Source organism: Pseudopipra pipra, chromosome W, assembly GCF_036250125.1.
Source record: "Pseudopipra pipra isolate bDixPip1 chromosome W, bDixPip1.hap1, whole genome shotgun sequence".
NCBI lineage: Eukaryota > Metazoa > Chordata > Aves > Passeriformes > Pipridae > Pseudopipra > Pseudopipra pipra.
The window spans coordinates 39,457,915-39,485,864 of record NC_087580.1 but is presented as its reverse complement, the minus strand read 5'-3'; the positions used below and the strand labels follow the sequence as shown (position 1 = coordinate 39,485,864).

The 27,950-nt window shown below is 51.6% G+C and overlaps 1 protein-coding gene and 1 long non-coding RNA gene across 2 annotated transcripts in view; both read right to left on the bottom strand.

The window, feature by feature from the left end:
- The window catches only part of LOC135405704 (uncharacterized), a 614,579-nt gene that overhangs the window by 507,290 nt on the left and 79,339 nt on the right, over window positions 1–27,950 (bottom strand). The window lies entirely within an intron of this gene.
- LOC135405301 (zinc finger protein 501-like) lies at window positions 6,393–7,781 on the bottom strand. Its single transcript, XM_064639971.1, has one exon. The coding sequence runs from the start codon at window positions 7,718–7,720 to the stop codon at window positions 6,416–6,418; it is 1,305 nt and encodes a 434-aa protein (XP_064496041.1). The 5' UTR covers window positions 7,721–7,781; the 3' UTR covers window positions 6,393–6,415.

Below are 27,950 nucleotides of genomic sequence, written 5' to 3'. Positions count from 1 at the left end.
GCTTAAACCTCCTCTGGCCGAACTCAAAAAAGTTTAAATTACCAGTGTCTCGGGGCTGGGGGTGGGGTGTAGAACCCCCCTGCTTCCTAAAAACTACAACTTTGCAAATAAGATCAATGGAAAGCCAGCAGGCTGAGGATTTCCTTAACTCTTAGATAAAACATCTTTCTATCTCCCTGTTATAAACTGAGAAGTGACCGTGACAGTGGAGTGACCCTGTCAGGTTCTGTGTGTACTTTGCTCAGGGTTTCTCTAGACCCTCAGTCTGCAGGAGTGGGGGAACTGTCTTCTTGAAACACCCCCACAGCTGGTGCTGTGAATACAAGTGGTTAAAGCCAGAGGCCTTACCCTGGGTTGGCATTATGCTGATCACATCTTTAGAATTGTGTTTAAAAAGTTTACTCAGCTGATTTTTACATGATCTTACAACTAGTTATTTGCTCTCCTTTGTGCTGCTTATGTTGTGAATTTTGTTCTCTTACCAGAATTTCATAGACAAAAAAACCCTAAAAATACAAGCAGATAATATAGATCACATCTAATGAACCAGCTGCAAGCTGGAATCTGGACTTCTCCATCCTTGATTAGAATTTTGGAAAAAGAGAGAAAACAAAACTAAATCTTTAATTTGATCCCAAGTGCAAAAAATGTATAGTCTGTATTGAAAAGACCTGAGATGCACCTGATGTTGTAATTAATATGACTAGCAATACCTTTAATATGCCTTCAAGTGATCCTTATTCGTTTAGTTATATCACAAATCAAAAAGTATTCACTCTCAATCTATCATTAGTAATTCTCATGAATAAGAGGAGCCAGTCTGTGGCTCTGGTGAGCCAAGCCCGAGACTGAGAAGATGATGCAGAACACAGTAAATGAGAGAAACTCTTCTAATTGCTTTTGTCATCTTTGTATTAATCAGAACAATAACTACAGCCATGCATTAGCCATTCAATGCAGGCCATGCATCTTGAAGAACAAAATGCATTGGTTTTTTCTTTCTTATATAGCAGGCCTCTTGCCCTAATGGATCCCTGAATCTACTATTCCAGAGTTAAGAAAGTCTCTGTCACCAACAATGTGTTTTGACTTATTCTTTTTGTATGTGGTGTTGTATTGCTGGTGGGCGAGGATCAGAGTTAGAGTCAAAACTTGCATTTTTCTCCAGTATAGAGGGTTATAATATAATTGAATTTGTATTATGAATTAGCTAAAATTTGAAAAACAAACTCAAAATTCTGTATCATATCCAGACTGGAAAGGCTTTGAAAGGGTGGATTGCTTGTATAGTTTGAATACTGCTGTCAGGTTACCAGACAATACTATAGTTATTGATATTATGTTTTATTGTCTTTCATGAAGATGGGTGTTGTTTATATATGTTTTGTCCCAGTGGTTTTATAGCAAGTGGCAAGGATTGTTTTGAATCTCTCTCTCTCCTCTCTACCTACTGCAACATGTGAAGGAAACCTCTTAGTTTACGAGTCCACACAAGATTATAAATAACAGTGCATGGGGTGCTGGGCCTCACGGAAGAAGGGCCCTGTGTTGAAAAGCAAAGAAAGTGTCCAGTCCCCCCATAGGCCCCAGCTCGCATCATGCCTGCAATCTTCTAATAGACTGCTAACTTCATAGCATGGTGGTTGGTTTAAGCAGCTCTCCTGCGACATCACAGCTCCCCTGTGACATCACATCTTTCCTGTGTCATCACATCTCCCTCATGACGTCACAGTCATCATATGACATCACATCTCTCCTGTGATCTCATATAATCCCTGTAACATCCCGTGCTCGACTGTGACATCACAGCTGCCCTGTGACTTCACATCTCCCCTATGGTGACACATCCATCATATGACATCATACCATTTCTGTGACATCACACTTCCCATGTGACATCACAGCTCCCCTGTGACATCACATCTTTCTTGTGACGTCAAGGATTCTCTAGGACATCACATCCATCATATGACATCACATCATATCATCCCTGTGAAATCACATCCTCCCCGTGACATCACAGCTCTCCTGCGACATCACAGCTCCCCTGTGACATCACATCTTTCCTGTGTCATCACATCTCTATGACTTCACATCCATATATGACATCACACCTCTCCTGGGATATCACATCCTCCCCTGTGACATCACATCGTCCCTGTGACATCACACCTCCCCATGATATCACAGCTCCCCTGTGACATCACATCCAGTCACATCCAGATCCATCCCAAGGTTGGGGGTGTGTGAGACAGGCAGAACCACAAATGCCTGCACAGCCCAGAGCAGTCAGTGTGGGGCTGTGCTTGCTGCTGCAGAGACCCCCAGGGGACAAACCCAGGCAATAGTTTCGGGGAGGTGTCCCTAAGGAGGACACTTGCCTTATTATTGCTTATTATTTGTAATATCTTACAGATCTCTCATACAACACCTAAGGATGGATTCTATAGAATATGTGCCATAGATATTTGGGTTGGGTCTGGCTGAGCTGCAGTTCAGTTCCCCACAGCAGCCCTCCCAGGGCTGGGCTTGGCATTGGCAGCTGGAAGGGGGTTGAGAACACCCCAGTGTTTTGGCCACTGCTGAGCACAGCACCAACACTGGGACATTCCTTCCTTAGCTGAGGGCAAGAGCCTGGCAGGGGACCCAAGTAGGCCAGCTGAGCCCAACTGACCCAAGGGACATTGCAGACCATGGGAGGTCAGCTCAGCTCTAAAAGCTGAGGCAGGGAGCAGGAGGGGGGCATTCATTGTCTGATGGCTGCCTGCTGAGGAACCGTCCCGCGGACCCAAGCCCTGCTCCTCGGGAGTGGCCGACCATGGCTGCTCATGGGAAGCAGAGAACAAACCCTGCTGTCTTTGGTTTCTGTGTGCACAAGCTTTGTTCTGCTTTTTGCTTTGAATAAACTGCCTTATCCCAACCCACTATTTTGTTTTTTCAACCTTACTTTCTCCCATGTCCTGTTGGAAAGGGGAGTGATAGAGCGGCTGGGAGGGCACCTGGTGTCCAGCCAAAGTCAACCCACCACACACCTGAACACTTCCAGAGACTCCACCACCTCCCTGGGCTACTTGTTCCAATGCCTGAACACTCTCTCAGTGGAAAAAGGGTTCTTTAATATTTAGTATGAACCTTGCTCAACACAATTAAAGGCCATTCCCTCACAACCTTTCACTGTAGCCTTGGCAGAAGAGACCAATCCCCACCCTACTAAAACCTCCTTTCAGGTCATTACAGAGAGCAATGAGGTCCCCCCTGAGCCTCCCCCTCGCCAGACTCAACAAGCCCAGTTCCCTCAGCTGTCCCTCACCAGACATGTTTTCCAGAGCCTTCCCCAGCTCCGTTCCCTTCTCTGGACATGCTCCAGCCCCTCAAGGGCCTTTTGGCACTGAGGGGCCAGAACTGGACACAGCACTCCAGCTGGGGCCTCCCCAGTGCCCAGCACAGAGGGGCAATCAGTTCTCTGCTCCTGCTGGCCACACTCTTCTCCACAAAGGCCACGATGCCCTTGGCCTTCTTGCCCCCCTGGACACACTCTGCCTCATATCCAGTCACTGTCAAGCAGCACCCCCAAGTCCCTTCCTGCTGAGCAGCTCTCCAGCCCCTCTGCCCCCAGCCTGGAGCATTCCAGGGGTTGTTGGGAGCCAAGGGCAGGCCCTGACACTTGGCCTTATTGATCCAGCCTGTCCAGATCCCTCTGCAGAGCCTTCCTGCCCTCCAGCACATCCACACTCACACCCAACGTGGTGTTGTCCACGACTTTCCTGAGGGGGCACTCGATCCCCTGGCCCAGATCATCCCCAACGATGTTAAACAGGAGCAGCCCCAACCCTGAGCCCTTGGGAACCCCACGAGTGGATTTCCTTCCATTCCCCACCACTCCCTGGGCTATCAGACACTTTGTCACCCAGCAAACAGTTCCCCGGGCAAGCCATGAGCAGCCAGTTTGTGCAGGAGATGCTGGGGGAGATGGTGCCAAAGGCTTTCTGGAATTCCACAGAGACACATCCCAGCCTTTCCCTCAGCTGCTGAGCGGGTCCTTTGTCAGAGAAGGAGATGAGGTTGGTCAGGCAGGACCTGCCTTTCCCAACCCCACACTGGCTGGGCCTGATCCCCTGGTTGTCCTGCCTCTGCCATGGGATGGCACTGAGGAGGATCTGCTGCATCGACTTCCCCGGTCCTGAGGTCAATGGGACAAGCCAGGAGTTCCCCAGATGCTCCTTTTGGCCCTTCCTGTGGATGGGCATCCCATGTGCTTGTTGCCAGTCAGCTGGGACATGTGCAGTTGTGCAGCACTGCTGCGGAATGAGTGAGAGTGGCTTGGCCAGCTCTTTCTCCAGCTCCCTCAGGACTCTTGGCTGCATCCCATGTGGGCCCAGGCACTTGGGGGGGTCTCACTGGCAGAGCAGGTCACTGACTGTTTCCTCCTGCATTGTGGGGGCTTCACTCAGCTCCCCATCACCAACTTCCAGCCCTGGGAGCTGGAGATCCTGAGGACAACTGCTTTGGGTGTTAAAGACTGAGGCAAATAAAGCATTAAGTAACCTCCTGGAACCAAGGACCATTGTGAAACTGCAGGGCCTTCTGGAGCCAAAGGAGCTCTGGGACACTGGGCAATCTCATGGAATCAAGGCAGCACTGTCACCCTGGGAAAACTCCTGGAATTCAGGGCTCATTGTGACACTGCAGCTCCCCATGGAGTAAAAGGAACCCTGGGACGCTGCGGAAACTCTTGGAACCAAGGGACCATTGTGACATTGAGGGGGCTGATGGAATCAGGAGACCATTGGGACAACCCAGAGCCTCATGAAATAAAAGGAATTCTTGGACACTGTTGAATCTCCTGCCATCAAAGGTTCCTGCTGACATGTGTGTCCTCCTGGAACCAAGGGAGCCCAGAGATATTTCTGAACCTCCCAGAATCCAGGGGCCATTGGGACCCTGCAGAACCTCCTGCATTCAAGTGCTCCTTGTGAAACTGCAGGCTCTCCTGGAACCCAAGGATTCCTGGAACACTGCAGAGCTCACAGAACCAAGGGGCCACTGTCCCACTGCAGCTCCTTCTGAAGCACAAGGGACCCTGGGATAATGGGAAATCTGGAATCCAAAGGGCATTTTGGGCCTCATGGAACTAAAGGAATCTTTGGAGACTATGGAAGCTCATGGAATCCAGGGGCCATGGTGACATGTGGGGCCTCCTGGAAGCAAAGGAACCCTGAGAATTTCTGTGGGAACAGGTTAAGGCAGCAGCAGCTGCATTCAGTTAATCAGGATCCAAAAGGAGTGTTTTGGCCTTGACTGGTGTTTTCCATCCAGAGAGTGCTGTTTGCCAAAGTGGAAACCACTTGGAACGCTCTGCATGGCAGCCTGTGTTTCTCTGGTGGCTGAACACAGCCAGCACATGAGGGGAGGGGAATGTGTGGATCAGGGCACTGCTTTTGGGCCATGCTGGGAATTCCAGTGGACTAAAAGACAAAGCCCAGGCACTGTTTCCAAAGGAACCCCAATGAAAGGGGGACGCCGGAAAGATGGGAGGACAAGTCCCGCAATGGAACTCTGTGTGTGCAGCCTCATTTTTTCCATCAGTGCCCACAGGAGAGGGGGCAAAAAGTATTGGTTGGGACCCCAAAACTGTTTTGGAGGAAAATTGGAGATTGAGGGGACAATGGGAAAGTGGGAGGAACAGGGAAAAGGGCGGAAAAGGGTGGGTGGTCAGGCAGGTCCGATGGTCCCATGGGGGTCTTTGGACACCAGGGGATTGGGAAAGGGGGTTGGCCCCCCTGAGCTCCCAACTTCCTGTGCGGTGCTGGGGGCTGCTGGATCTAATCACAGCCTTGGATTATGCAAACAGTTTCAGTTTAGAGGAATTACAGAGGTGTGACTAAACCACTTTTGTCCCCAGGGTTTTAATGATGGCAAATCAGATCTATTGATAAAAAGGAATTTATTTAGGGTTCCAAATGATCAGACAAAAGACCTTCATCACAGTTATTTACTGCACAACAGAAACACTAAAACTACCAGGAGTACAGGATAAGATAGGACAGTGCTCTACACTAAAGCAATTGTTGAAGCAATTCTACTCAAGCTGGCACAAAAGCAACGATTCTCAATTAGAAATGGATGGAACTCCCCCAGACCAACGCTCGTGGGGAGATCTCTGCTCTCAGACTCCAGGAGTGACCTTGGGGGGTCCCCAGCGAAGGAAGGAATCTCCACACATCCCCAAGAAGGGTTCTGTTGGAAGAACGTGCCTCTGTGAAAGCGGACTGGCCCTTTCTGATCAGAAGGGATGGACTGACAGTCACTGGACTCCAGGGGTTGCCTCAACACCAGGGGGTTCATTCAAGGTGGAAGCAGCGGCTGAAGCGCCGAAGCTAGCTCTTCTGCAGTCGGGGCACTGGTAGGGCTTCCCTTACCAGTGGGTCCGTTGGTGTCTGGTCAAGGCAGAGCTCTGGGTGAAGCTCTTCCCACACTCCCCACACTTGTAGGGCCTCTCCCCGGTGTGGATGCGCCGGTGCCTGACAAGGTGGGAGTTCAGTTTGAAGCCCTTCCCGCAGTCGGTGCAGCGGAAGGGCCTCTCATCCGTGTGTGTCTGCTCATGCCTGAGGAGACTTGAGCTGGTCTGAAACCTCTTCCCACACTCCCCACACTTGTAGGGCCTCTCTCCAGTGTGGATGCGCCGGTGGGTGACAAGGGTGGAGTTCCGGTTGAAGCCCTTCCCGCAGTAGGTGCAGTGCAAGGCCCACTCCCCTGTGTGTGTTGGCTTGTGCTTCAGGAGATCTGAGCTGGTCTGAAACCCCTTCCCACATTCCCCACACGTGTAGGGCCGTTTTCCAGTGTGGATGTGCTGGTGTTGGATCAGGCAGGAGCTGCTCCTGAAGCTCTTCCCACATTCCCCACATATGTAGGGTCGTTCCCCAGTGTGGCTGAGCTGGTGGGTACGGAGGTTGGAGATGATCCTGAAACTTTTCCCACACTCCACACACTTGTAGGGCTGTTCCCCAGTGGGAATGCGACGGTGCACGTGCAGGCCGGAGCTGTCAATGAAGCTCTTCCCACACTCCCCACACGTGTAGGGCCGTTCCCCAGTGTGGATGTGCTGGTGGGTGAAGAGGTAGTACCTCCGGCTGAAGCTCTTCCCACATTCTCTACATGTGTAGGGCCGTTCCCCAGTGTGGATGCGCTTGTGTCGGATCAGGCTGGAGCTGTTCCTGAAGCTCTTCCCACATTCCCCACACGGGTAAGGCCGTTCCCCAGTGTGGATGTGCTGGTGGGTGAGGAGGTCAGTGCTTGTCCTGAAGCTCTTCCCACATTCCAAGCACCTGAAGGGCTTCTCCCTGATGGGAGGTTGCTCAGGGACCACCAGGTCAGAGCTCCCCCTCAAGCTCCGGCCCCCTTCCCGGCACAGGCTGGCTCTTTCCTCCTCAGAGCACCCTGGGCTGGCTTTGGAGCCCCTCCTGCGGGGGGATCTCCGGCCCTTTTCCTCCCCGCTGCCTTCCTGCGCCGGGGAGCCCTTCAAAACGGCCTCTACCACCAGGGTCTCACGGGGGGATTTGTCCTCCGGGCTCTCCGTCCTCAGCTCGGGGCCTGGGGCAGGAAGCAAGAAGGACAGGCAGGGGATTTGCCTCCGGCCCACAGGGAAGGCCAAGGACATCCCCCCAACTCCGGCCCCGGCAGGACGGCGGCGCCAGCGGGGTTGTCCTGCAGCCGGGGCCATGCTCGGCTGACAGAGCCAGCACAACACCCGCCCAAAGGGACACTGACTTCCTCCTCACCTGCCTGGGGGGCCCAAGGCATCTTCCTCTTCCTCGCAGCCTCCTCCTCCATCCGCCCAAGCTTTGGGAAGGACAAATCCTGATGGGGGGAAAACAAGGGCTGAGCGCGTTGGCTTGGGGGTTCCTCCTGCCCAAGGCCATCTCTAGAACTCACTGGGCATCCTGTGACCATAAAAACCTCCAAAACACCAAGATTCAGCCCAGAAAAACCCAAACCAACAAGATTCAGGCAAAAAACAATGAGATTCAGAAACAGCAGGAAGACCCCTGCCCCCCCAAACTGCAAAAAGTTGAGATTCAGCTAAGAAAACCTCAAAAATATGAAGATTAGACCAAAAAAATCTTCCAAAACCAAACTGGGGCGAGGCGACACCCTGGGAAACAAGGGCTTTGCTTCCTTGGCTCTGCAGGGGCTTCTGACGGGCTCCCAGCCTCCTTTGGGCATCCCCTACTCTGGTGAGGGCTCCTCCCGGGCTGCAGGGGGGTCTCTGCTCCATCCTGGACTCATCCACAGGTCACAGACACTTCAGCTCACGTTCACCCAGAGCTCCAGTCAGTTCCATGGAGCAGCGATCCCCTGGCCTCTGTCAGTGCAGGCACCTCACCAGGGCTGTTCCTCGAGGTTCTCTGGCCCCCTGCCAGTCCGGGGCTGTTTCTCCAAACCACCAAACCACGTGTGCCAAACGCCCTGGTTGGTCAGTGCCGGCTGGGGGAGCGGGCACTCGGTGAGGGGATGAGAAAACTGCACCAGGGGCTGGGCTGAAAGAGGCTTCAGCACCACTTCTGATGGCCCAGGGGCAGCATCTGGCTTCTCCCAAACAGAGAGATGGCACTTGTTCCTCTGCAGGGAGTCAAGGGCAGGAGGGTGACTCCTGCTGCATGGATGGAGTGGCAGAGGATCCCTTGGGTCCCCAGGATGGATCAGCACTCTAGGATACAAACTGACCTTGGGCTCAGGATGCAGCTGCCAGCACAGATTTCCCTGCAAAGTCTGCAGTGAGTCAAACTCTGCACAGGAGATTGTGCCCCATGGATGGGATTGCAGAGGCTCCCTCAGGTCCCCAGAAGGAATCAGGAACCAGCAAAAGACACAAAAGGCCCCCCCAAAGAGTTCTGTGGGAGTGTCCTGTAGGGAGGGGACAGTGTCACACCACCAGGGCGGGGCTGGCAAGTGGGAGGCTGCTCCAGGGGTCTGCAAGAGGCCTCGTGCTCTGCTTGGCCCCAGCACTGGCTGGTACCAACACCCCCGGCTGCCCCCGGCCCTGGGCAGCTCTGCTGCCACAGGCTCTGCCCTCACCGTGGCCCTGCAATGGCCCTGCCTGTCCCTCACCCGTGGCCCTGCCCGTGGCCCTGTCCCTTGGCTCTCTCTCTGCCAGCTCAGTGTGGGGCACATGGGCTGGGGGTCCCTCCCAAGCCCCCCGGGCAGCCGGCGTTGGCTGGGGGGATGTGAGGGCTGGGCCTGCTCAGCACAGCCCCGGCCTCGTGCCCAGCGCCTCTTTCCTGACCCACACAAGAGCTTCCCGGTCCCCCCAGGGCTCCCCTGCTGCTGCCTCTGCTCCTGGCCCTGCCTTTGCTGCTCCCTTGGCTGGGGCAGCGGCTGCAGGGGGGGGATGGCAGCAGCTTCAGCTCCACGGCACTTCCTGGGGGGAGCTCAGCCCGGGGGGGACGGGCAGGGACCTGATGGGGATGGACAGGGGCCCAGCAGGGACAGCCAGGGCCTGCAGGGGAAGGCACAGGGACAACCTGGCCCCCCACACTGCCAGGGCTGTCTCTGCTCCTCCTTGCAGGCTCCGTGGCCAGGCACAGTTTGTGTTCCTGGGTGCCCACGATCTCAGCACTTGGAGACGCTCAAATCAGCGCCCGCAGCTCTGCAGCAAAGCCCCAGCTCACCTGGCACACAGGGGATGGACACAGCACCTTCTCGGGATGGGCACCTTCGCCTCTTCCCCACCACGGGGCTCTCCTTCCTCAGCAGCACCTCTGCCTTGCACTTATTCTCAGCCTCACCTCAGGGACAGCTCTGGGCTCACCTCCGCGCCACTTCTCAGCCTCACCTCAGGGCCTGGGCTCAAGGACAGGAACCTGCAGGGAGGGGACATCAGGTGCAAGCTGAGGGCTGCCTGCTTGCACTGGCCTCTGGGCTTCTTTCTCCTTTTACAACCAGCCCAGAACTCAGCCTGCTTTTCTAACACCACACATTCACAGACTAACCTTGGAGATAGATATGGACAGACATCTCTATCACCCTGGGGATAGAGCCTCAAGCATGTGCTGTCATAGGAATGGCAATCACAGAATCACAGAATCACTCGGGTTGGAAAAGACCTCCAAGATCATCAAGTCCATCCCTTGATCCAACCCGACCGTGCTTCCCAGACCATGGCACTGAGGCCACATCCACTCTCACCTTCAACACCTCCAGGGACGCTGACTCCACCCCCTCCCTGCCCAGCCCATTCCAAGGCCTGACTACTCTCCCAGGAAAAATATTGCTTCCCAATATCCAACCTAAACCTCCCCTGGCACAGCTCAAGACCCAGCCCTCTTGTCCTACTGCTGCTTCCTGGCAGAACAGCCCCACCCCCACCTGGCTCCAACCTCCTGGCAGGGACTTGCAGACAGTCAGGAGGTCTCCCCTGAGCCTCCTCTTCTCCAGCCTCAACACCCCCAGCTCCCTCAGCCTCTCCTCACACCACTTGGGCTCCACTCCCTTCCCCAGCCTCGCTGCTCTTCTCTGCTCCTGCTCCAGCCCCTCCAGGGCCTTCCTCAACTCAGGGGCCCAGAGCTGGACACAGCACTCCAGGGGTGGCCTCACCAGCGCTCAGTCCAGCCCAACAATCACTTCCCTGCTCCTGCTGACACACTCTTCCTCACACAGGCCATCATCCATTGGCCCTCTTGGCCACCTGGCCACACTCTGCCTCCTCTTCAGCTGCCTGTCCATCCACACTCCCAGCTCCCTTTCTGCCTGCCTGCTCTCCAGACACTCTGGCCCCAGCCCGGGGGGCTGACGGGGCTTCTTGTGCCCAAAGGGCAGGACCCGGCCCTTGGCCTGCTGGAACCTCATCCCCTTGCAATCAGCCCATGGATCCAGCTGGGCCAGGTCCCTCTGCAGAGCCCTCCTGCCTTCCAGCACATCAACACACCCCCAGCTTGGTGTCACCTGCACATTTGCTGATGAAATGCCTGGTTCTGCAGCAGCTGCAGATGCTCAAGGGGCAGCAGGACCAACTCAGGGGCCTGGGGGGCTTTGGGGTGCGGGAGGGTCCTGGGGGAGCTGGGGAGGGGCTTTGGGGATTGGGGGTACAAACCAGTACAGATCAGTACAGACCAGGACAGACCAGTACCTCCTCACTGCTCCCCAGAGCTCTCCTGGAGCTGGGCCACGTTGTCCTGGGACATCTGAGCCCCCCCAGTGTCCTTCCAGTACAGCCCAGTGCCCCCAGTACAGCCCACTGTGTTCCTGTCCCAGGGTGCCAGGGTGCCCCCCTCTTTGGGGGGGGGTTGGAATGGATTTGAGGGGGGGGGGGGCTGGGGGAGATTTGAAGGGATCTGGGGGTTTGGATGGGGATTTGGGGGCGTTTAGGAGTCTTTTGGGTGTATTTGGGGGAGTTAAAACAGGTTTTGGGGGCATTTGGGCATCAAAGGGGTCTGTGGGGGGAGGGGACTAAAGGGAAAATGAAGGTTAAGGGACATATGGGGAGGTTAAAGAGGTTTGGGGTGGAGATGAGGGGCTGCACCAAGAGCAGCTGAGTCCTGAGACCTCCCCGGTGTCCTCAAGACCCTCTTGGTGTTCCTAATTCCCCCTTGACACTCCAAGACAAGCCTGGTGTCTCCAGTGTCCCCAGGGCCTCCCCATTGCCATTATTCCCCTCTTGACACCCCCAATTCCACTGGCCCCAAGCCCCATCCCTGATGTCCCCAACCCTCCATCTCACCCCAGGAGCCCCCCCTGGACCCTTTGACCCCAAAAATGCCCCCCCACACGCTCACAGAAAGGCCAAGGGCATCTGCAGACACGTTGGGGACAGTTGGGGGGCTTTGCAGGGCACTGGGTGATTACTGGAGGATATTGGGACACACTGGGGGGAACCAGAGGGCACTGGGAGGGACTAGAGGGTTACTGAGGGATTCCGGGAGGGCACTGGGAGGGACTGGGGAGTTACTGGGGGATTATCAGGACAGAGGGAGAGACACTGGCAGGTTACTGGGCCATACTGGGGGCTATTGGGTGCTCACTGGAACATCACTGGGCCATCCTGGGGGGCAGTGGGAGGTCACTGGGACACACTGGGTGGTCACTGAGGGGGTTACTGGGCCGTACTGAGGGGCACTGGGATCCCCTTACCCGGATGCGGTACATCTCCCCCCCGGACTTCGGGGGGCACCCCCAGGACTCCTTCCCCTGGGGGCTGTGAGATCCCCTGAACCCCACTGCTGGGCTTTAGGGAACCCCCGGGCCCCAGTCCCTTTGGGGTCTCTGTGTGCTGCGTGTTGGGGGTCTCTGGGGTTCGGGCGGAGCATTGGATCCCCTTTCCCTGGGGTCGGTCCGCCGGGCCGGCAGGGGGCGCTGTGGCGGGAGGGGTAATGGCGGGTCGCGGGTCATGCCGGCGGGTAACGCCGGCGCGCCTGCGCAGTGCAGCCAGGGCGCTGGGACAGCCCCACCCCCCCCACGCGGGTTCCAGGCCCCGCGCTCTGACCCTCGGGAACCCCCGAACCCCTCGGCTAAACCCTCCCGAGCCCTCCAGCCTTTCCACCCACAGCCGCGCTCCCCGCAGCCCCGAGCGGATCCCCAGAATCGCGCTCTCCGAGCGCAGCCTCACCTCCACCGCTACCGCTGCCCCGCAGACAACATGGCGCTCTGCGCACGCCCCGCCTCTCGAGCCCCCGCCGCAGCCAATCAGCGCTCGGCCCGTCCCCGCCCCGTCCCTGCCGGCCCCGCCCTGTCGGGTGAGCGGGGCGGGCACGGCGGGAAAGCGGCGGGGGGGAAAGAGCGGGGGGGACCCCAAAGGGAGCGCGAGGGGCGGGGGGTCACCCCCAAAGGGGGCTGGGGGGAGCCGGGCTGTGAAGGGACTGCTTTTCCAAACTGCCCTGCTTATCCCGCATGTGCACACTTCTCTCCTGCTGGGATCTGGCCCAGACAAACCTGAAAATACCTGGAAGTGCCACCTCCACCAGCACTTCCTCCACAGCTGCTTTCAAGGATTTCTCTTCAATTTGCCAAGGAAATGCTTCCAGATCATACTTCCATCTACAAGTCAGAACACCAGCCTGCACCAGGACTCCTGCTTGTTTTCCCTGCACTTGCTGACAGGAGGTGCAGAGGCAGGATGTCAGCACTTCATTACCAACAGCCTTAAGGGGGGATGACTCCACTTTTTAACCTTGGAAGAAGAGCAGCTTTTCCTTTTCCTCTCCTGTTTTTTGGGTTTAGTTTTTTTTTTACCTTCTGAATAAAAGAACACAGGTGTAAATTGAAATAATCTGAACCCAACTTTTAAGAAGACTGACACCTTTGAGCAGCTTCCTCTTAACCCTCTCTCCATGTTGGAGGAGTGGCCAGATGAAGAGTTACCAGCCCATCCTGGCTTCCAGAATGGCACAGCTGGTGGTTAGAGATTCATCTCACAGTTATCTAGAATATGCCCAAACTTGTTCTGCCCTTCCTAATTCCTAACTCAGACCAATGGCTCCAAACCCAGCATCTGGGAGGCTGATTAGGTTGGCAAGAACATTTCCCTGTGTGATAACAGTGTGGGCACAAGGACTGGGAGCGTGTCATAGGAAATCTGACTTGCATACATGGGGTAGGAGATAAAAAAAAACACAGATAAGCAGAAAATGTTTGCAAGGAAGAATTGGCAGCAAATCTGTCAGAAGATTAGTGCAGGTGACTATCAAATACAGGAGAAAACATGATGAAAGGAGTAACTCATGACTCTCTATCTGAGCTATGAAATGAACAGTAACTTCAGCCACTGATGAGAGATTTTTTTAAATATAGAAGTGAGTTTGCAGTTGTAGCATTTTCCACATTAAAGCCTACAGCTGGTAAATAATAAAATAAGCAATTAAAAAGCAATCAAGCTTGCTGCATGAAAACCTCTCAAACAGGCTGCTTCAAACAACAACAGTGTTCTTGCTCCCCTCCTTCCCCCAAGCCCCAAAACTTCACCACATCTCAGGTCTGCACTACTCACACACATCACTTGGCAGAGGAAAGCCACACAAAACAAAAGATAAAGAATAATTACTTGTTTTGGTAGGTACTGATGGTCACGTGTGTGGAATGGGAGGTCCCAAGAGGAGTGTCAGCTTGGTGGATGGTCTCTCTTGGGAAGTACAGGAAGTCACCTGGCTGCAAGAAAATTGATATATTTAGGGCACCAGGTCAAACCTTTTTGCAGTCAGAGAAAATACTCTCTGAGCAGACAGTCTGACAATATATATCCTTTAGAATCACAAAATGGAGCAGTCCTGCAATGTACACTTTAATAACATAAAGAACACTAAGCCAGAAGTTCAGAACCTTAAACTTTCCAACCTGCTGTCAATATTTGCTGAAAATGTGAAACAAGCTTTTTAACATTACAGAACACACAGACTCCCACTGAGCTGCAGGAAGAGGACAAAGAAGCAGCTGAGATGGACCTGCTGGCAACACAGTGGGCTGGCAGAGGAGCAGTGAAATGGGGATTTGGTCAGATCACATCAAAAGAAAAGGCTAGTATTCCACGAGAAAAGCCAAATATTCTGTAAAAATGGTAATCTGTTACAATACTGTTGTCTGAGATTTTCAGTTAAAGCACTTAAAAAACAGGTACGACCTTCCTCCTCCTCCTCCCTATCTTTCTTCTCACCTATGTAAATTAAAACTCCACACTGAAAAAAAACTAGATAAGGAAAGTCAAGACAAGAAAGGTGTAAAGCACATAAAATTCCCTCCAAGAAGGAAATAAAAGTTTACTTGTGGCTTGTCCTGTAAACACCTATAGAGTTGGACAGCACAGTCAAAGAAAACTGCCTTCCTTACCAGAGTGGGGACTACACCAACCAAGAGTATTCTGAATTCTCTTCGTTTGAAAGATGGAGAAAGGAAATATTCTAGAAAGATGTTTAGGGAGGAAATAGAGTCAAACAACAGCATCCCTCTCAGAGGCAGCCACAAAGAGACAACCAAACTTTGACACCAGCCACCCAGAAGAAATGGGTCACAGGAAGTGAACAACAGCAAACAGAAGAAAAATAAATTAAAAACCTGGATAACTTTTAAGCCCATCATTATTCCATAAAAATGAAAGGCACTGAAGTCTGGTCCAAAATATTCCAGAAATGAAAAAGGGAACTGTAGTTTACTAGACTTTGCATCACCCAGTACACGATGACGATTGAATATTCCCCTCTGTCAAACAACACAGCTCATGATGTCAGCATCCCATCCAATGGGTCACACTATTCCTAAAACACCTACACCATCCAACATGTCACACTATTCCTCAAACACCTACACCCAAATGCAGCTCTGGACACTGAGAAGAGCAGAGAGAGGCTCCATAACAGGCCAAAAGGCAGAGAAACTCCTGAGGATTCCAACATGGAGCAGCACCACCAGCTGGACAAGTAACACTTCAAAAGCAGGTAAAACAGAACAGGACAAGCACCAGATTCCCTGTTGACACTCAGTAATCTTCATGAAATGTTCCTTTTATTCCAAAAATCAACCACCAACCAAACACTTGAATTTCAGGTTTGGAAAAAGGAAGAGCAATTAATACAGCAAGTTTATATGGGGTTTGGTTCATGCTTTTCTTTATCAGCCAAGGATAAATATTTAAATCTCATTCACCAGAACAGTGAAAATGTTCAGTGCAGCAGTAAGTCTCAGTGCACAGAAGGATTAGCCTGAGGGATTGCAGGCAGCATGTAAAAGCATAAAAATGTTTTAGAACCATACACAAACCCAGTGTTTTTTCTGCACACAACTCCACAAACATGACCTAGGAGTCAGGGTGCCCAACCTGGAGAGTACTAGTCAATTTACAGAAATAACTGGGGGTTTTGGCCCATTATTTAAATACTAGAAGCAAAGGATACCTTTAAAAAAGGATACAGACAACTATCACCCAAATTTCTCGTGCTCGCAGTGTGCAAACCCTCCCCTCAGTTTCACAGCCACAATCACTGCCTTCAAGAAATGGACCACTTTTAACTTTTCTGGCAATCACAGCCCAGACCACCTAAGGCAATGAAATTCTCATACCTTTAATATGAACTCACGTGTGGGATTCCCAATCCTATCTTCTGATTCCACATCATATTCCCGAGCTAAAGGCACCCTTGGTTTATAGAGCCGCCAGTGTTTCTCGCCTTCCAGCTGAAGGATAAACACCTGCAAAAGACCATAAATCCAAACCCATAAGGAAGTAATTCCTTTCACATTAATTTTTAGATAGCTACAATTCAGAGAAATTTAAATTTGAACTAATTTTTTTGTCTCTGTTTAGAGACAACAGACAGAGGAGTTGTGAAGTGGGATCTGTTTTATCCTAAGGCAGGCATTTGGAAATCCCTGTTTCTCTCCAGTCACTTCAGTAAGTGCTAGAGAACTAACCCAAAAGGAACATCTGCCACACAAATAGCCAAAATTTCAGGTGAAAGAGGCTTATCCCCAACAGAGCATCAGAAACCTCCTTAGGGTGCCCAATGGGGGTAGATGGCCTGAGTTAGAAATGCTGGATGTGAGGCTGCCGAATAACAAGCATAAGGAAAATGAAACCCCAGGTGTATTGAATGGAAATGAAAATATTAAAAAGCAAAATATACATATAAGGATTGGATTTTTTGATTTGGTTTAAGTGGGATAGTCCAATTTTTTCTTTATAACGCAGTGTATATTTGTATGTTTCTTTTAGAAGCTGATTTAAAATGCATTTGGACCACAGGAATTCATCATATCAGTAACTTCTTAAAAACAGCAGGACCAACAAGCACAACCAGTCTGCTGTTACAGTCCAGCTGAAGAAAGAGCAAGTACTTAGTAAACGAAAAAGGACTTGTAAATTCTTGGGGCCTGAATGAAGTGAAAATGAAAAAACAGGTGCTAGAAAGCTTCTGCAGCTGTGAAAACAAACTTCTCTTTTTATCTAAGGGAAATACCAGGTCTGGAAAACCCAGTTTACATGATATTATGATTAGATATTACTGTTAGTAAATTTTCAGCAAAAATATGTAAGAAAAACGACTACAAGGAAACACAAATAAAAAACCCCAACATTTTCCTATAATGTTTAATGGGGGGGAGGGTTAGAAGCACACACACAACAGCAAACACTGCCATCAGCAAAAGCCCATGCACAATTTCACAGGCAAGGTTGTGCTGTCCTACCTCAACATCATCACAGTGAGGAGGAAGGCCCTGGGATCCCTGGGGAGGGATGTAAACATTGGACCCCACCAGAGACCCAAAGGAGCACTCCAGCTTCTCCTGAATCTTCCACAGCTCCTCCTGTAAAAAAAAAAAGATGCTGTTACTTGCTGAAGAGCTCAGCCAAGCCCAGCCCACACCCTCCCCATGGCTTGGGAAGAATGATCACATCAGGGACACAGAGGCTGGGAAGGAAGGTGCTCTGTACCAGTGTTTCTCCTGAAGGAGAGCACTGGAGATGCAGAGGGGATCTGCCATGAGAGTCATTGCTAAGCCAAAAAGTCTGGTGCCCCAACCTGGGTTTGTTCTCTTCCCTGTGCCATCTTTAGGCTGCACAACCAGACAGACAAGGCTGAACAGAGGAAAATAATCCCACAAACAGCAAAACACCATAAGACAAGAAGCACATGCAGGACCTGCATTCTCTCACCAGAGAGAACATACAAAGGTTAGAGACCTTTCACCAGTTACTCCAATCATTTGGGAATATTCAGAACCAAACTTGACTCATCCACACCCCACATGTGACAGACAAGGCACCGAAGGGAAACAGCAGAACGTGCCAAGTACCAGATCCACACAAGTGCAGCTTGGCCATTAAAGCTGACAGCAGCCAGGAACACTATACCTGGGACTCAGCTTGTATTTGGGATCTTATTTGGGTCCACCTCACAATTCAATTGTGTTGACACCTTCAAGACTACCTGAATCAAAGCACCTCCAAGAATCCAAGTCCTTTACACAACTGTGCAGCACCACTGCCTCGTTCTCAAACTCAAGGACTGAGAACACTCAGCTAAAATGGGCTGGTACCTTTCCAGGGTGCAATTCACTGGCAAGAACACTGGAAATATTTCACATGGTTTCACACCTTACCCTCCATTAAAGGGAAGTGGCTCAAAAGCCACAAAGTTTGCACAAGGAAACAGTGGGGCAGAAGGGATAATTTAAGCACAGATGCCTAATCATCAATTTTGTGCATTTGGTTTTGTTTCCAAACTTTTATGTGACAGAGCAAAATTTTAAAAAGAATATATTATTATACATATTATAGCATGAATCAGATTTTGTTCTTACTGCAGAGCAGTGAAACATGATGGACAGTGCAAAAGTATAAACTGTGTTTTAATACAGCTCATGTAAAGATTTCAGCAGGTCATCAATGTCAACCACTTGCCCTGGGGACAGAGATGAAGCCATGTCTAGTGCAACTCAAGCAAAACACACCACATTATTAAGCCAGCATCAACTATATCCAGTGAAACAATCCCACCTTAAATCTCTGAGGCTGATGAAACTGTATTGTTGCCTTTTTCTGGTCAAAATCCTTCTTCAGCTGCATGTAATTCACTTTGCCTTCTTTATTTAAAACCTTCTTCTTTCCATTCAAACACTGCAGATATTCACATCTCGCCCATAGTACAGGCCCTGGCTGCACAGCTCCTTCAAGTCTGACAGCTGGAACAGGGACAGGCAGTAAGCAGCCACCAGGGGATCATTGCTCTGGACGAGCAGTGGCTTTTGCTCCCAGTACTCCTTGAAAAACACCTCTTCTTTGATGGGGGAGATCAAGCTCCCGAAGAGGCTGTCTGGGTTCTCAAAACTCAGGACTGAGGGAGAACAAGCTGCTTCCAGCTTTGCTCATTTACACTGTGTCTGTGTTTCTTTTCCCATTTCAGCATGCTTCCCTCCTTTCTTGGGCATGGTTCCTGTTCAAGAGGAGAGAGGACCAAAACAATCAACCAGCAACACAACCTCAAGAGCTCACGGGCCCAGAGCAACAACTCTGACCCTACCCAGTGGGATATCAGAGTATCCCGGGAACAGCTCTGGTTTCAGAGCCTCACTATTTGCTCCAAAGCATTAACACTTTACAGAAGACAGGGAACATTGTTAGGCCTTCCTGTTGATGCTCTGTAATTACTACATTTACAAGTTTAAAACTTGTAAAATTTACCAGTTTAAGAACTAAAAGGCCAAGATTCTGCTTTCAGTCCTGTCGAGCTGTCAAACTTTGTTTATGTAGAACAAAAAGAATTCTTTCATACAAGCACAGACATTTCATTTTAAAGCTGGAAGTCATTTACTTGGTTTTTCCCAGGCAGATAGTATGATTGTGTACCATTATGCCAAAATAAAGAAGTTGATCTACAAATGGTTTGGCTGCCAAATTCTCAGGAAAGTTAAGGGGAAAATCAAGCAATGGTAGGTAACTGTGCAAGTCTGGAAAGCCAACACCTGAGAAGTTTGAACGTGCTGATGCCATAATTTCTAAGGAAAAATGACAGCTCTACTCCCTACACCCATTTGATAGGAAATGCTATCAATTTGTTGAGATACTTTTATTTACACAGATCCCGTATTTTGAAACTTAAACTCCAGTTCTGGTATTTACATGCAGCACTAAGTTCTTCTGTGCAGCAGGACACCCTTGCTGGCCCACTAACTCCTGGGCAGTGTTTCATCAGCAGCTCCTGCACAGCCTGTCCCTCAACAGTAACCGAGGGTCACCTCAGCCCTGCAGGAGGGAATTCACATCACCTCCTTCCTGAGAGAATGAACATTCCCAACTGCAGCATGAGGCAAGGGAATGCGTAAAAAATTAAAGACTGAAAATCAGTCCCTGACTGACAGCAAGATCTGAAGATGCTGCTGAAGGCACCAAGATCTAAAGCTGACATCCCCAAATGACAGCAACACAAATGCAACCAAGCCTGGATTCACAGTTTTGAATTCCAGACCTAAATCCATTGTACCAACCTCTCAGCTCATTCACACTCATTTAAAGAAGTTACATTCAGATATTTACTATTCATAGAACGCAGCTTCATTTACAACACGTGCTGTTCTGTAGCATTCTGCTGGTTATTACAGCTGTTCCAAGCCCCCTGCCATGGGCAGGGATACCTTCCACAAGATCTAGTTGCTCAAACCTCCATCCAACAGGATCCAACCAGGCCTTGAGCACTGCCAGGGATGGGGCATCCACAGCTTCTCGGGGCAACCTGAGCCAGTGCCTCACCACCCTCCAGCAGAAAAAAATTCTCCCTTACATTTAGTCTAAACCTAAACCGTTCAGCTTAAACCCATTGCCCCTTGTCCTGCAGCTACAGGCCCTCATAAAAAGTCCCTCTCCATCTTTCTTGCACCACTTAAGTCCTGACAGGCTGCAAGGAGGTCTCCACAGAGACTTCTCCAGATTGAGCCATCCCAACTCTCCCAGCCTGTCTCCGCAGCTGCTCCATCCCTCTCATCATCTTCCTGGCCTTCCCTGGACTTGATCCAACAGGTCTGTGCCCTTCTCACGCTGGGAGCTCCAGAGCTGGATGCAGCGCTCCAGGTGGAGAATCACCAGAGCGCGGCAGAGGGGCAGAACCCCCTCCCTCACCCACGGCCCGCTGAATGGGATGCAGGATACGCCCGGATTTCTGGGCTGGGAGCTCAGCGCCAGCTCAGCCCCAACTTTCCATCCACCAGCACCCCCAATTCCTTCCGTGCCGAGCTGGAGGACAAACCCCAGCGCAGAACCCCACACGGGAGCAGCTGCTCCCCGCCAGGGCTGTTCCCTCCCACACCACGGCAGCTCCCTGGGAAGCGGCGGGAATACCGCCGGGCACAGCGGGAATACCGCCGGGCACAGCGGGAATAGTGCCGGGCACAGCGGGAATACCGCCGGGCACAGCGGGAATACCGCCGGGCGCAGCGGGAATACCGCCGGGCGCAGCGGGAATACCGCCGGGCACAGCGGGAATACCGCCCGGCACAGCGGGAATACCGCCGGGCACAGCGGGAATACCGCCGGGCACAGCGGAAATACCGCCGCGCACAGCGGGAATACCGCCGGGCACAGCGGGAATACCGCCGGGCACAGCGGCTCCGAGGACACGCGGTGTCCCCGCTCCCCCCTCCCGGCTCCCGCCGCCTCCATCCAGCCCCTTCCCGTCCCGCGGCCCCGCACTCACCCGGGCAGGAGGGAGGATCGCGTGGGATCGGGGCGGGCCGGGATGGATCGGGGCGGGCAGGGGAGGCGAGGCCAGGCAGGATGTGCCGGCTGGAAGCGGGAGGCGATCCTGCCGCGCTGGGAGTCACGGGAGGAGCCGCTTCCGGGCGGCCAGTAGGAAATCCGGCGGCATTCCAGTGTCATTCCAGTGTGTATTCCAGTAGGAACGCAGCAGCACTAAGGTTAATCAATCTGCTTCATACAACGGTGCCTGGGCTTCAGCTGCGTTATTTATTTTTTTTTCCTGGACCAAAAATCTTCTTCTAGAGTCTCCCTGAGTCTCCCTCAAAGAAAACTTTGGAATCCTCACCGAGCACGTGAAAACTTCCAGAAATATTTTTAGATGCCTGTTAATGGTTTGGTTTACGTTGGCTAATGATGTCAGAAACAAAAGAAAATGTTAGGTAGGCTTTGCTGAAGCTTTGTTTTTGTGTACTGGCTTGAAGGATACGAAGCAGAACTAGCAGAAATAAAAAAGGTGGATTTTGGAAACCTCAGCAGCCTTACAGTGCACGGCTGATGTTGGTACAAAGTTACACTGCCATAAGTGTAACTAGAAGGACCTTTCAATGGCAGGTAAGAGAGGGGACTGTGTCCTGTCAACAGCTTAAGGAGGGAGAATAACAGAGCCTTGCACGTCTCCAACACCAGTTCAAATCCTTCCCTTTACGGAAAGTGCTTTTCAGTCTTGTTCCTCCTCACAGTGTGGTTGTTACACAGTCATAACTTCTGCTTCCCTGGCACTAGCTGGATCCTTTGGAACAAATGTCCTGATTCCAGTGGGTTCTGCATTCATGGATGCATCCAGCAAATTCCTGTGTGCTGAGCAGAGAAAGTGGCAAAGTATAATATATAGAAAAGGGGGATGGAGGAGAGAAAAAGGCAAATGCTGCTCTAAAGTCCTTGTTCCTTTACCACCTGGACCGCTCTGTTGCCAGCTGACCAAAATATCATGGTCACTTGAACATGAAATAAGGATTAATCACCATGTGGCTGGGTTACCAGCAGAGAGATTTTGCCAGGGGTGAACCTACAGCTGTCCTAATTGTAGAAATGTGTACAAATTAGATAAAAAAATTTAAGTTTCTCTAGAAAGCTTTTTTTTTCATAGGCCTGTGAGCTTCAAAGAAAAAGAAGACAATCTTCACTTTCTAATTCTGAGTTCATCACTACATCCCTCAACATCCAGGACATTTTGCAAAACTTATTAAACTTCAAATATTTTAATGTAAATGCTCACCAATAGTTGGGATATTCAAAGTGAAAAATAGGTCACTGTCATGAAATTCTCTTTATTTCTTTCATGAGAATTAGCAAGCTTTGAAGAAGGAAGTAGTTCTCCAGACTTAAAAGGTTGCATCACCTAAATTAACACTCACAGGATGTTTTCTCACTACAGATGGGCGTACCAGCAGATGCTAAAAATAGAGAGGCCACATCCTGCACCTCAGCCGGTCACAGACACCATTAAAAGATGTTATTTCTGTTCCAAAAATCCACAAAGTACCTCAGCCTAACTGCCTGAACACCATCAGGGTGAATACTCAAACAAATACACATTTACATAATGGCTGTGGTGTTTTTAATTTGCTGTGGGACATAAACCCCACACATCTGACCGGTGGTGCTGGACAAGATCGTCCAGTGACGAAGGCAAGTGCTTCCAACTCCAGGGCTGTCTCTTGAGCCGCCTCTAGAGTAGAATATCAGGGAATATCTCCGCATCTCTGTTCCGTCCTGCGATAGCCTCCATCCCTTCCCCAAGCTCTGGCAGTCCTGGTGGACTGCAGGCAGATTAGCCTCTGCCTAAGGGACAAAATCCAGCCTATAGGGCAAGGACTTCAAGTATTTCAGTTTTGAGCCAGTAGGGCACTGCAGTACTGTTGTGTAAACACTAAATAAGGAGAAGGGGAAGGAAGAAAATAGAAACTTTTTTTTTTGTTGCAAATAGTTTTTTTTCACGTGGGGTGAGGGTGGATATTTGGGAAAGGTTCTTCCCTCCGAGGGTGGTTGGCACTGGACCAGGCTCCCCAGGGCAGTGGTCACAGCACCAAGGCTGGCAGAGTTCAGGCACACGGTGTGACTCTTGGGGTCGGTGCTGTGCCGGGCAAAGGCTTGGACTCGAAGCTCCTCGTGGGTCCCTTCCACCTCAGCACGTTCTGTGATGGTGCGATGAGTTCCCTCTCTTTCAACACTTTTGTTCTTTTCAGGGCTCCTCGCTGCCCGGGGCCCGAAGCCCGCCTTCCGCGCGCCTGCTTCCCTGCCCGTTGTGGCGGCCGCAGCCAGGCGCTGAGTGCCCGCTCCCGGGCGGGCACGGCCGCTCGCTCCAGGAGTGGGGGGGCAGCGCCGGCGCCCCGAGGATTCCCGGGATTCCCTCGGCGGTTTCCAGGCAACGCTCCCCGCGCGCTCCTCGCTCCAGGGCCGAACGTGCGCAGCCAATGGGAGGCGGCGGAGTGGGCGGGGCGAGGCGGGGATTGGGCGGGGCGGGGGCGGGGCCGAGAGGGGCGGTTGGTGGGGTTTGGGTGGGAGCGGGCGGGGCCGAGAGCGGGAGCGCTGCTGCTGAGCGACCCCCGGGCAGCGACCCCCGGGCAGCGACCCCCGGGCAGCGACCCCCGGGCAGCGACCCCCGGGCAGCGACCCCCGGGCAGCGACCCCCGGGCAGCGACCCCAAGACCCCCGGCGAGTGGTCCCCGGTGCGCGGCTCCGGGGGAGGGACCCACGTGCGCGGCCCCCGGCGAGCGACCCCCGGTGAGCGACCCCCAGTAAGTGACGGCTGGTGAGCGACCCGCGGGGAAGAAGCCCCGGTAAGTGACCCCTGCGGGGAGACCCCCGGTGAGCGACCCGCGGTGAACAACCCCTGGCAAGTGACCCCCGGGGAGGGAACCCCGGTGAATGACCCGCCCCCGCGGGTGTCTGTCCGGGGCTGGGCGCGTTCCTTCCCCGTGCAGAGCCGAGCGGGGCCGTGGCGGGAGCGGGGCCGGAGCGGAGCCGGCCGGGGGGGCAGAGGGGAGCCCTGAGCCGCCTTCTGCCGAGGGGGCTGCTGGAAAGGAGCCTGCGCTGGGAGGAGCGGGGGACGTGGCCCGAGGCTGAGGCAGGGGAGCTTCAGGTCAGCTCCTGGAGAAAGGTTTCTCCCTGTGTTTTTCGGGGGGGCTCGGGCACTGCAATGGGTTGCCCGGGCGGAGCCAGCACCCCGGCAGGTGTTTCAGAGGCGCCTGCATCTGGCCATGGCTGACACGCTTTAGTGGTTTGGGGGTTGCTGGGGCAGTGCTGGGCTGACAGTTGGACTTGATGGAATCATGGAACGTGCTGAGTTGGGAGAGTCCCACCGGCACCGTGGAGTCCAGCTCCTGAGTTTTAGGCACCACTAAAGGAACTGAATCTGCATCGAGCTGTTTGGCTCCAAAAACTCTTCTGCCCCTAGTCTACACTGCCAAGTAAAACAAAACAGACCGTGCAAAATAGAGGCCTGTGTTCCCCCCAAAGGGAAGGCAGGCAGTTACAAACCAGGACAGTAAATCAAAGCTCAGAACATACGTTCATGTTCTCCACAGTTGTATGACACATCAAACCAGTCCTCTGTTCATTACCCGTGTAGAACTCTCATCAGGAACCCCAAACTTTCTTGTGTGTATTTGTATAGATATGTATAGGTAGATAGATATACATACATAGATATGTATAGGTATATATTTGTGTGTATCTCTGTAAGATTCTGTATCTTTGGATGTGATATTGGCATGCTATTGTTGTGTGGCAACAAGTGGACTTAAAAGGTTACAACACTTTAGGAGATCACCTTTCTGCTTATGGGTCCTATTTTTTTAAAGAAGGTATCAAGAAAAGAACTCTTTAGCCAAATATAAGTTAAGACATTAATCAGAGCAAATGTATTGATTTTTATTTCCAATTGTACAACAAGTCATTCAACTATTTGCATACTCCAAAGCTGGGTTGGAAACTTCTCCCTCAGAAATAAGAAAAACTGTTTTCCGAGGCTGTTACTGACAGCCATGGCAGAGTTTCCAATAACAACTCCCCATCCTTGAAATGCAAAGCCTGAAAAATGAAACAAGCGTTAACCTGGAATTCTTGTTGCCAGCACTGATCTGGACAGAAGTTATTAGAGAGTGGAGCAAAGCTAGCACCACAAACAACCTTGGGCTGTGCATTAGTTGGTCATGGCAACAAAGTTTTGCTTTTCAACCCATCTGCTAAGGAAACCTTGGCAGAACTGTGAGCTTATAACACTACTTTTCTTAAGAAGTTAGGAGGCCTTAATCCAGTGTACACAGATGAGACCCTGAAGTAGGAGAGAGTCCAGTTGCTGATGATCAGTGCAGATGAGGAATCAGCTCTGCTGAGTAGGCTTCAAGCTTTGTGATTTTTACAAGTGGACCATTTCAAATCTGTTGTAGAAGAAACAGTCTTTTCTGTTTGATCAACTTTCCACTTTCAGAATACTGGAGTTTATCCCTCAAATTCAGCCTGTAGTTTCAAAAGATAAAAATCCCTACAGGAAACCTTTTAGCCTCAGTAGCCAATTGCAACGTGCCCAGGGAAGTTCAGCAACAGCACCATTCATTAAATGAACTGTTCTGGACCAGCCATCCCAGAGAGATTGAGCTCCAGTGCTAAACCCCATAGAGTGCCAAGTGCCATAAGAGCTGATTTTTGACTTCGCTGCGATTCTCTCTGGTTTCCTTTGGTGTAGCTGGCACATCTGGAGCAAAGGGTCTGGGCAAAAGTACATCCTTAGAAGGGTCCAGTACAAATCATGTGACATGATTAGCGATTTCTCTAATTGAGGAAGTATATTAGATACAGGAATGTATTTTTCTACCTCCTCTTTCCGCACTGCTGCTGTATTCCTTCATCATGCCCTGTGAGCAGTCCCAGTGTTCTGTGACTGACGCCATAAGCGACTTGCTAACAGGGAACAAACACCTCTGAGACAAAAGGTGCCACCACAGGAAGCTCTTGCTGCCCAAGAAGTGCCCAGGCTGCCACAACGACTGCACCTGAAGCCAAAGGATCCAGACTTTCTTTCCTGGGGGAAAGGGCTGCTGATTCCCTTTTTTCAGTCCTGTGCTGCAATGGCAGGTCCCATGTTTTGAGAAATTGAATCCAAATGAAGGTTCCTGCCAGACAAAAGGTGCCACCACAGAAAGTCTTGCTGCTGAAGAAGTGACCAGTTTTTCCCACACACTGCACCTCAAAGGCAAAGCCTCCAGACTTTTTTTCCTGGTGGAAAGAGCTGCTGTTCCCTTTTTTAAGCGCTGATCTGCAATGGCCAGTCCCACTTCCTAAAAAAATTGAATCCAACTGAAGATTCCTTCCAGACAAGAGGTGCCACCACAGAAAGTTCTGCCTACCCAAGAAGTGCCCAGGCTGCCCCAACAACTGCACCTCAAAGCCAAAGCATCCAGACTTTTTTTCCTGGTGGAAAGAGCTGCTGTTCCCTTTTTTTAGCCCTGCGCTGCAATGGCCTGTCCCACCTCCTGGAAAATTTACTCTAAATGAAGATTCCTGCCAGACAAAAGGTGCCACCACAGAAAGTTCTTGCTGCCCAAGAAGTGCCCAGGCTGCGCAAAAACTGCACCTCAAAGCCAAAGCTTCCAGGCATTTTTTCCTGGTGGAAAGAGCTGCTGTTCCCTTTTTTCTGCCCTGCGCTGCAATGACCGCTCCCACCTCCTGGAAAAATTTACTCCAAATGAATATTGCTGCCAGACAAAAGGTGCCACCACTGAAAACTCTTTGCTGCCCAAGTGCCCAGGCTACCCCAACAACTGCAACTCAAAGCCAAAGCTTCCAGACTTTTTTTCCTGGTGGAAAGAGCTACTGTTCCCTTTTTTTCAGCCCTTTCCTGTATAGGCCAAAGTAACTCCTTAAATAGACTCCAGATGAAGATTCCTGCCGGACAGAAGGTGCCACCACAGAAAGCTCTTTGTTGCCCCAGAAGTGCCCAGGCTGCCCCAACAACTGCACCTCAAAGCCAGAGCTTCCAGACTTTTTTTCCTGGTGGAAAGAGCTGCTGTTCCCTTTTTTTCTGCCCTGCGCTGCAATGGCCGGTCCCACCTCCTGGAATTTTGAATCCAAATGAAAATTCCTCCTAGACAAAAGGTGCCACGAGAAAAAACTCTTGCTGCCCCAGAAGTGCCCAGGCTGCCCCAACAACTGCACCTGAAGCCAAAGCCTCCAGACTTTTTTTCCTGGTGGAAAGAGCTGCTGTTCCCTTTTTTCAGCCCTGCTCTGCAATGGCCGGTCCCACCTCCTGGAAAATTTAGTCTAAATGAAGATTGCTGCCAGACAAAGGGTGCCACCACAGAAAGTTCTTGCTGCCCAAGAAGTGCCCAGGCTGCACCAACTGCACCTGAAGCCAAAGGTTCCAGACTTTTTTTTCATTAGGGAAAGAGCTGCTGTTCCCTTTTTTCAGCCCTGCGCTTCAATGGCCTGTCCCACCTCCTGGGAAATAGAATGTAACTAAAGATTCCTGCCAGACAAAAGTTGCCACCACAGAAAGTTCTTACTGGCCAAGAAGTGCCCAGACTACCCGAAAAACTGCACCTCAAAGCCAAAGCCTCGAGACTTTTTTTCCTGGTGGAAAGAGCTGCTGTTCCCTTTTTTCAGGCCTGCGCTGCAATGGCCGGTCCAACCTCCTGGAAAATTGAATCCAACTGAAGATTCATGCCAGACAAAAGGTGCCACCACAGAAATTTCTTGCTGCCCAAGAAGAGCCCAGGCTGCTTCA

Bases quoted from the DNA above. Each gene is read 5' to 3' on its own strand.
- LOC135405301 (XM_064639971.1), bottom strand. From the start codon at position 7,720: ATGGCCCCGGCTGCAGGACAACCCCGCTGGCGCCGCCGTCCTGCCGGG.